A 9,073-nucleotide genomic window follows, 5' to 3' on the forward strand; every position below is an offset into this window, starting at 1 on the left:
GGTCCCGCAGTACCTAGTCCCACAGTATCTAGTCCCATGGTAACGTCCCACAGTACCTAGTCCCACAGCATCTGGTCCCACGGTATCTGGTCCCACAGTACCTAGTCCCACAGCATCTGGTCCCACAGTACCTAGTCCCACAGCATCTGGTCCCACAGTATCTGGTCCCACAGTACCTAGTCCCACAGTACCTAGTCCCACAGTATCTAGTCCCATGGTAACGTCCCACAGTACCTAGTCCCATGGTAATGTCCCACAGTACCTAGTCCCATGGAACCTAGTCTCATGGTAATGAGTCCAACAGTATCTAATCCCACAGTACCTAGTCCCACAGTACCTAGTCCCACAGTACCTAGTCCCATGGTAATGTCCCACAGTACCTAGTCCCATGGTAACGTCCCACAGTACCTAGTCCCATGGTAACGTCCCACAGTACCTAGTCCCATGGAACATAGTCCCATGGTAATGAGTCCAACAGTATCTAGTCCCACAGTACCTAGTCGCATGGTAATAAATCCCACAGTACTGAGTCCCACATTATCTAGTCCCATGATAATGAGTCTCACAGTACCTAGTCCCACAGTATTTAGTCCCATGATAATGAGTCCCACAGTATCTAGTCCCATGATAATGAGTCCCACAGTATCTAGTCCCACAGTATCTAGTCCCATGGTAATGAGTCCAACAGTACTTAGTCCCACAGTACCGAGTCCCATGATAATGAATCCCACAGTATCTAGTCCCATGGTAGTGAGTCCAACAGTACCAAGTCCCACAGTATCTAGTCCCATGGTAATGAGTCCAACAGCATCTAGTCCCACAGTATCTAGTCCCACAGTATATAGTCCCATGGTATCTAGTCTCATGGTATCTAGTCCCACAGTATCTAGTCCCACAGTATCTAGTCCAACAGTATCTAGTCCCACAGTATCTAGTCCAACAGTATCTAGTCCCACGGTATATAGTCCCACAGTATCTAGTCCCACAGTATCTAGTCCCACAGTATCTAGTCCCACAGTATCTAGTCCAACAGTATCTAGTCCCACAGTACCTAGTCCAACAGTATCTAGTCCCACAGTACCTAGTCCCACAGTATCTAGACCCACAGTATCTAGTCCCACAGTATCTAGTCCCACAGTATCTAGTCCCACGGTATATAGTCCCACAGTATCTAGTCCCAGAGTATCTAGTCCCACAGTATCTAATCCCACAGTATCTCCAATGCTAACACAGTATCTCGTACCACAGTATCTAGTCCCACAGTATCTAGTCCAACAGTATCTAGTCCCACAGTATCTAGTCCCACAGTATCTAGTCCAATGGTATCTTTCCCACAGTATCTAGTCCAACAGTATCTAGTCCCATGGTATCTAGTCCCACAGTATCTAGTCCCACAGTATCTAGTCCCACAGTACCTAGTCCCACAGCATCTAGTCCCACAGCATCTAGTCCCACAGTATCTAGTCCCATGTTATCTAGTCCCACAGCACCTGATCCCACAGCATCTAGTCCAACAGTATCTAGTCCCACAGCATCTAGTCTCACAATGCCTAGTCCCACAGTAGCTAGTCCCATGGTATCTAGTCCCACAGTACCTGGTCCCACAGCATCTAGTCCCACAGTACCTAGTCCCACAGTAACTAGTCCAATGGAATTGAGTCCCACAGCATCTAGTCCCGTATTATCTCCAGTGCTAACACAGTATCTAGTCCCACAGTACCTAGTCCAATGGTATCTAGTCCCACAGTATATAGTCCCACAGTACCTAGTCCCATGGTGTCTAGTCCCACATTATCTAGTCCCACAGTATATAGTCCCACAGTACCTAGTCCCATGGTATCTAGTCCAACAGTATCTCGTCCCACAGTATCTAGTCCCACAGTATCTAGTCCCACAGTATCTCCAGTGCTAACACAGTATCTAGTCCCACAGTTCCTAGTCCCACAGTATCTCATCTCACAGTACCTAGAACCACAGCATCTAGTCCCACAGTATCTAGTCCCACAGTACCTAGTCCCACAGTATCTAGTCCCACAGTATCTAGTCCAACAGTATCTAGTCCCACAATATCTAGTCCAACAGTATCTAGTCCCACAGTACCTAGTCCCACAGTATCTAGACCCACAGTATCTAGTCCCACAGTATCTAGTCCCACAGTATCTAGTCCCACGGTATATAGTCCCACAGTATCTAGTCCCACAGTATCTAGTCCCACAGTATCTAGTCCCACAGTATCTAGTCCAACAGTATCTAGTCCCACAGTATCTAGTCCAACAGTATCTAGTCCCACAGTACCTAGACCCACAGTATCTAGTCCCACAGTATCTAGTCCCACAGTATCTAGTCCCACAGTATCTAGTCCCACGGTATATAGTCCCACAGTATCTAGTCCCACAGTATCTAGTCCCACAGTATCTAATCCCACAGTATCTCCAGTGCTAACACAGTATCTCGTACCACAGTACCTAGTCCCACAGTATCTAGTCCCACAGTACCTAGTCCCACAGTATCTAGTTCCACAGTATCTAGTCCCACAGTATCTAGTCCCACAGTATCTCCAGTGCTAACACAGTATCTAGTCACACAGTACCTAGTCCCACAGTATCTAGTCCCACAGTATCTAGTCCCACAGTATCTCCAGTGCTAACACAGTACCTCGTACCACAGTACCTAGTCCCACAGTATCTAGTCCCACAGTACCTAGTCCCACAGTATCTAGTTCCACAGTACCTAGTCCCACAGTATCTAGTCCCACAGTATCTAGTCCCACAGTATCTCCAGTGCTAACACAGTATCTAGTCCCACTGTATCTAGTCCCACAGTATCTAGTCCCACAGTATCTCCAGTGCTAACACAGTACCTAGTCCCACAGTATCTAGTCCCACAGTATCTAGTCCCACAGTATCTAGTCCCACAGTATCTCCAGTGCTAACACAGTATCTAGTACCACAGTACCTTCAGTATTACCACAGCACCTCCAGTGCTAAAACGATGGGTAGAAATCTGGATCAGTGGTGAGTTTTGTGATCCCTATTGGCATTCCAGATGAGGATTCTGGATATATAGTCACATGTTCATTTCAGTGGTTTATTTTGAGATAAGCAGCTGGATCGTTATAGAGAGGTTGACAAGTTTGGTCAAATATGAACAGCCTAACAATTTGGCTGCAGTACATTCCTCCGTCCTCTCTGTGTTGGCATGGATTGGGAGTTTTTCAGGCACGTGATCTGTATTGGTGAAGTCCACTGACAGATTGGTAAAGTGAATAGGCCAATGGAGCTGCCTGCTGACTGTGGCTGTACAGTTTGAGATTCATAAAGGTGTCGTCAGAGCTCTGTCTCTGTGCTTTGAACACCATATGAATGGACTGGTCTGTCTCTGTCCTGTGAAGGCCGTATGAATGGACTGGTCTGTCTCTCTCCTGTGAAGGCCGTATGAATGGACTGGTCTGTCTCTGTCCTGTGAAGGGCGTATGAATGGACTGGTCTGTCTCTCTCCTGTGAAGGCCGTATGAATGGACTGGTCTGTCTCTGTCCTGTGAAGGTCATATGAATGGTCTGTCTCTGTCCTGTGAAGGCCTTATGAATGGACTGGTGTGTCTCTGTCCTGTGAAGGTCATATGAATGGTCTGTGTCTGTCCTGTGAAGACTGTATGAATGGACTGGTCTGTCTCTGTCCTGTGAAGGCCGTATGAATGGACTGGTCTGTCTCTGTCCTGTGAAGGTCATATGAATGGTCTGTCTCTGTCCTGTGAAGACCGTATGAATGGACTGGTCTGTCTCTGTCCTGTGAAGGCCATATGAATGGACTTGTCTGTCTCTGTCCTGTGAAGGCCGTATGAATGGACTGGTCTGTCTCTGTCCTGTGAAGGTCATATGAACAGACTGTCATATGAATGGTATGTCTCTGTCCTGTGAAGGCCGTATGAATGGACTGGTCTGTCTCTGTCCTGTGAAGGTCATATGAATGGTCTGTCATATGAATGGTCTGTCTCTGTCCTGTGAAGGCCATATGAATGGACTGGTCTGTCTCTGTCCTGTGAAGGCCATATGAATGGTCTGTCTCTGTCCTTTGAAGGTCATATGAATGGTCTGTCATATGAATGGTCTGTCTCTGTCCTGTGAAGGCCATATGAATGGACTGGTCTGTCTCTGTCCTGTGAAGGTCATATGAATGGACTTGTCTGTCTTGTGAAGACAATATGAATGGACTTGTCTGTCCTGTGAAGGTCATATGAATGGACTGGTCTGTCTCTGTCCTGTGAAGGCCATATGAATGGACTGGTCTGTCTCTGTCCTGTGAAGGCCATATGAATTGACTGGTATGTCTCTGTCCTGTGAAAGCCATATGAATGGTCTGTCTCTGTCCTGTGAAGGCCATATGAATGGACTGGTCTGTCTCTGTCCTGTGAAGGTCATATGAATGGACTTGTCTGTCTCTGTCCTGTGAAGGCCATATGAATGGACCGGTCTGTCTCTGTCCTGTGAAGATCATATGAATGGACCGGTCTGTCTCTGTCCTGTGAAGGCCATATGAATTGACTGGTCTGTCTCTGTCCTGTGAAGGCCATATGAATGGTCTGTCTCTGTCCTGTGAAGGCCATATGAATGGACTGGTCTGTCTCTGTCCTGTGAAGGTCATATGAATGGACTTGTCTGTCTCTGTCCTGTGAAGATCATATGAATGGACCGGTTTGTCTCTGTCCTGTGAAAATCATATGAATGGACTGTTCTGTCTCTGTCATATGAATGGACTTGTCTGTATCTGTCCTGTGAAGTCCTTATGTATTGACTGGTTTGCCAAGCCCTCTGATATGGCTGACCACCTAGACCTGTCGTAGCCCCTTGCTATAAGTCCGTGACTATACACTATATGCTATATGTGGCTATACGTCAGTGACTATACGTCTGTGCCCTCTCGGGGGTATAAGATATTGTTGACACTAAAGCTGTTATAGAAGTGGCTGTTGAACTGTCCTGCCTGCCCCCCTCCACTGAATGTGTTGTAGTACAGTCCTCTGTTGAAGGGAGACAGGCTGTCTGCTGGGTGGCCGTGGCCCCCGAGGCCCGCCTCTGAGACCCCCGGGCTGTGACTGTCCTGGACTGGGGTGGGGGTGTGGGGTGTGTGGTTGTGGTATGGGCTGCTATGGAGGGCTGTAATGTTCCTATTGGTCAGCTCGTTGACCAGCCCCAGAGAGCTAGTCTGTCTGCTGGAGGGACCAGAGGAAAGAGGAGCGGAGGCCCCTAGAGGCCCGGAGCCCAGCCCAGCCATACTGCTGAAGAAGTTATTAAAACACGGAGTGCCACCGGACGCCAGGCCCGGGGGGGGGGAGCTCTTGTGACCCTCACTGACCACCTCCATGTCTGGGGAGGCGGGGCCTAGGAGCTGGGGGCTGTCTAAGGTCTTGATGGGCGGGGCTGCTCGGCCGTCCTCTGTTTTGGTGCTGTTAGTGGAGTCGGAGCGACGCTTCCTCTTCCTCCTGAAGTTCCCGTTGTCAAACATCTTCTCACAGTTAGGATCCAACGTCCAGTAGTTCCCTTTACCTGGAACATAAATAATAGAAGCTTTAGCATTATTAATATATAAATACTATATAATAATGTCTTATTAATATATAAATACTATATAATAAGACATTATTATACAGTATTTATATATTAATAAGGCAATATTATATAGTATTTATATATTAATAAGACAGTATTATACAGTATTTATATATTAACAAGACAGGATTACATAGTATTTCTATATTAATAAGACATTATTATATAGTATTTATATATTAATAAGACATTATTATATAGTATTTATATATTAATACATTATTAATATATACACATTAGTAATATGTACATATCCAATGAAGAACTGGAGGGAGATGTGCTCATCCTAAACATGAGAAAACTAATGCTGGGATAAAAAAACATTACAGGATCAAATAAATGAGGCCCGCATACAGAATGAAGACTTGTGTGAAATAATAAAGGAATAAAGCCCTATGAGCAGCAATATTCCATGTGCGGGCCACTCATTCCATGTGCGGGCCACTCATTCCATGTGCGGGCCACTCATTCCATGTGGGGGCCACTCATTCCATGTGTGGGCCACTCATTCCATGTGCGGGCCACTCATTCCATGTGCGGGTCACTCATTCCATGTGCGGGCCACAAATCCACATAATGTTGTAGTAATTTAGTATTGTGCACATTATCACAAACAGTGATGTGATGCACCTAATACTCTGGCTTTGGAATGATACACTGATGAGGAAATCAATGTCTAGGTAGCTATTCATTTGAATGAATTTGGGGTTAAAATTGTGTCATTCCCTAGAATATGGGTGCTCCGCTCTGCCCTTCCAGGATTAGGATATCAAACCTTTTATCTATAAACTGCCATGGTAGGAAACTGAAGGCCCACTCAGTATGGACACGAAGCATCTAATAACAAGCTAACTGTTATGTTGTAATCCATAAAGTTTCTTACACTAAACTTTATAGTAATGTTAAACGCATTTACGGTAACATAATATACCTTTATTTACAGTAATTTACAGGTAACTGGCTGCCAGTAAATTATCATAAAAACAATAGGATTTTTTTTTACAGTGTATTATAACAAACTTTTGGGGCAATCTAATATTGACCACATAGTCCTAATCTAATCTCTAGAATAATATATATTCTAATCTATGGAATGACCAAATAGTTCTAATCTAATCTACATAATAATATATATTCTAATCTCTAGAATGACCTCATAGTTCTAATCTAATCTCTAGAATAATATATAATACTTTTACACGTGTTTATATATCTATATATTCTAATCTATGGAATGACCAAATAGCTCTAATCTAATCTACATAATAATATATATTCTAATCTCTAGAATGACCTCATAGTTCTAATCTAATCTACATAATAATATATATTCTAATCTTTAGAATGACCTCATAGTTCTAATCTAATCTCTAGAATAATATATAATACTTTTACACGTGTTTATATATCTATATATTCTAATCTATGGAATGACCAAATAGCTCTAATCTAATCTACATAATAATATATATTCTAATCTCTAGAATAATATATAATACTTTTACACGTGTTTATATATCTATATATTCTAATCTATATAATAACCACATAGTTCTAATCTAATCTGCAGAATAACATATATACAGAATAACATATATATATATATATATTTTACACGTGTTTATAATATATATATATTCAAATCTATAGAATGACCAAATAGTTCTAATCTAATCTACACAATAATATATATTCTAATCTATAGAATGACCACATATATCTAATCTAAACTCTAGAATAATATATATTCTAATCACTAAAATGACCTCATGGTTATTTCTATGTCCCATGCTAAAGAAGCAAAGGCCAGTCAATATATTAGATATATTACATTTGACTCATCTCAAGTCTATGGGACACTGCTGATAACAATTCCTAGATTTAATATGCACAATGATAAGCATTCTAGTCTTCAAAATAAAGGAAACAAATTAAAGGATAAAATTAACAATTATCAGCATATGGTTTGAATAAGCCTTTATTTTATCGAACTGATTTGAACTGACATGATAGCCTGCAACCACCCTTAGCGGTAGTTGTTTATAAGGGAATTAGCTAATTCAACCTATCTTCTTTTCCGATTGAAAACCAGATGTGGGAACTCCCGCTCAGGCGTTTTGTTTTACGCCTCCTACGTTAGTTTAGCAACAGGCCTACACCAATTTGTTCAATCGGTTTTAGGCCCAAACTTTTACACGTGTTTTTATAGGATTTCTAACCGACAGCTGAATCACATAGCCTGCCTGACTAATTAAAATCTATCTACAAATGGCCCTAGATGTTACAAAGATAGAATTGAACAGGATGGGATAATACCTGGGTCGTCCTCATCGCGGGGGACCTTTTTAAAGCAGTCGTTGAGTGACAGGTTGTGTCGGATAGAGTTCTGCCACCCCGCCTTGCTCTTCTTGTAGAACGGGAAGTTATCCGCGACATACTGGTAGATCTGACTCAGGGTCAACTTCTTTTCGTGTGCGTTCTGGATCGCCATGGCGATGAGCGCAGAGTAAGAGTATGGAGGACGGACCAGTTTTAGCAACTCTTCCTGACTGGCGATGGACAGCCAACCCAGGTCCGGACCCCCGAACCCGGGAGAGTTGGTAAGGAACTGCCGCTGGGTACCGTAGGAAGGTGGCATAAAGGATGCTGTGTTGTTTCCGTGCAGGTATGGGGTGGAGGAGTTCACGGGGGGCCCGTTCAACCACAGGGATGACGCGTAATCTCCCAGGCCGTATCCAGACGGCCTCTGTGCGCTCTGGAGTCCAGGCTGGTGGTACATGCTGAAGTTATCACAGTAGACAGCCATCTCCGGCGGCTCCTGGGTGCTCTTGGGCTGGGGTTGGAGAGAGCTTGCTGTTGGAGACGAGGTGTGGTGTACTGAAGGGTCGATGGAGTTCATGCTCCACTCGGGAGGACAACCCGAACGGAATTAGAACACAACAGTAACGGTTCAAACCGACGACCTGATCCCAAGCGCGCAACGTCAGCAACAAGTGCCAGAATCCAAAATCTGAGTTTTAATTTTATAACTTCAGACCGACAGTTTCTCATCCAGACACTAGATCATCTCTAACAGCCAATAAACACTCACTAACTGGTTGGGGGTGTGGCCATTGAATTTAGTTGAGAATTGACAGGCAGAGGTGTGAAATAATAACTTCTCTATGTTTCATACTAACGGCAACATAAAACCCGACAGAAAGTGTTTACTTGAAATGTAATATTAATACAACAATTGAGTTTGTGAATTATTAAAATTTGCGCCAGTAGATAGGTCTAATTTAAAAAATTACTTCCCACTTCCCCCTACTGTTCTCCAAAGGCTTTTCATATATAATATATATTTTTAATTATGGTTTTTATAATTACTACCATAAATACTAGTATTATTATAATATACATTTACATATGAATAGTTTCTAATAATATGTATTCAATGCTAGTAAATTAGCTTTTTTAGGGTTGGG

The 9,073-nt window shown here is 43.3% G+C and overlaps 1 protein-coding gene across 1 annotated transcript; it reads right to left on the reverse strand.

Annotated features, from left to right (window-relative positions):
* Positions 1-4,882: 4,882 nt before the first annotated feature.
* Positions 4,883-8,571, reverse strand: LOC110498422 (forkhead box protein I1c-like). Its single transcript, XM_021575037.2, has 2 exons — positions 7,923-8,571; positions 4,883-5,543 (listed from the first exon to the last, which is right to left on the reverse strand). Exons 1-2 carry the CDS (start codon positions 8,503-8,505, stop codon positions 4,900-4,902), a joined length of 1,227 nt encoding a protein of 408 aa, XP_021430712.2. The 5' UTR covers positions 8,506-8,571; the 3' UTR covers positions 4,883-4,899.
* Between the last annotated feature and the right edge of the window lie 502 nt (positions 8,572-9,073).

Source organism: Oncorhynchus mykiss, chromosome 19, assembly GCF_013265735.2.
Source record: "Oncorhynchus mykiss isolate Arlee chromosome 19, USDA_OmykA_1.1, whole genome shotgun sequence".
Taxonomy (NCBI): domain Eukaryota; kingdom Metazoa; phylum Chordata; class Actinopteri; order Salmoniformes; family Salmonidae; genus Oncorhynchus; species Oncorhynchus mykiss.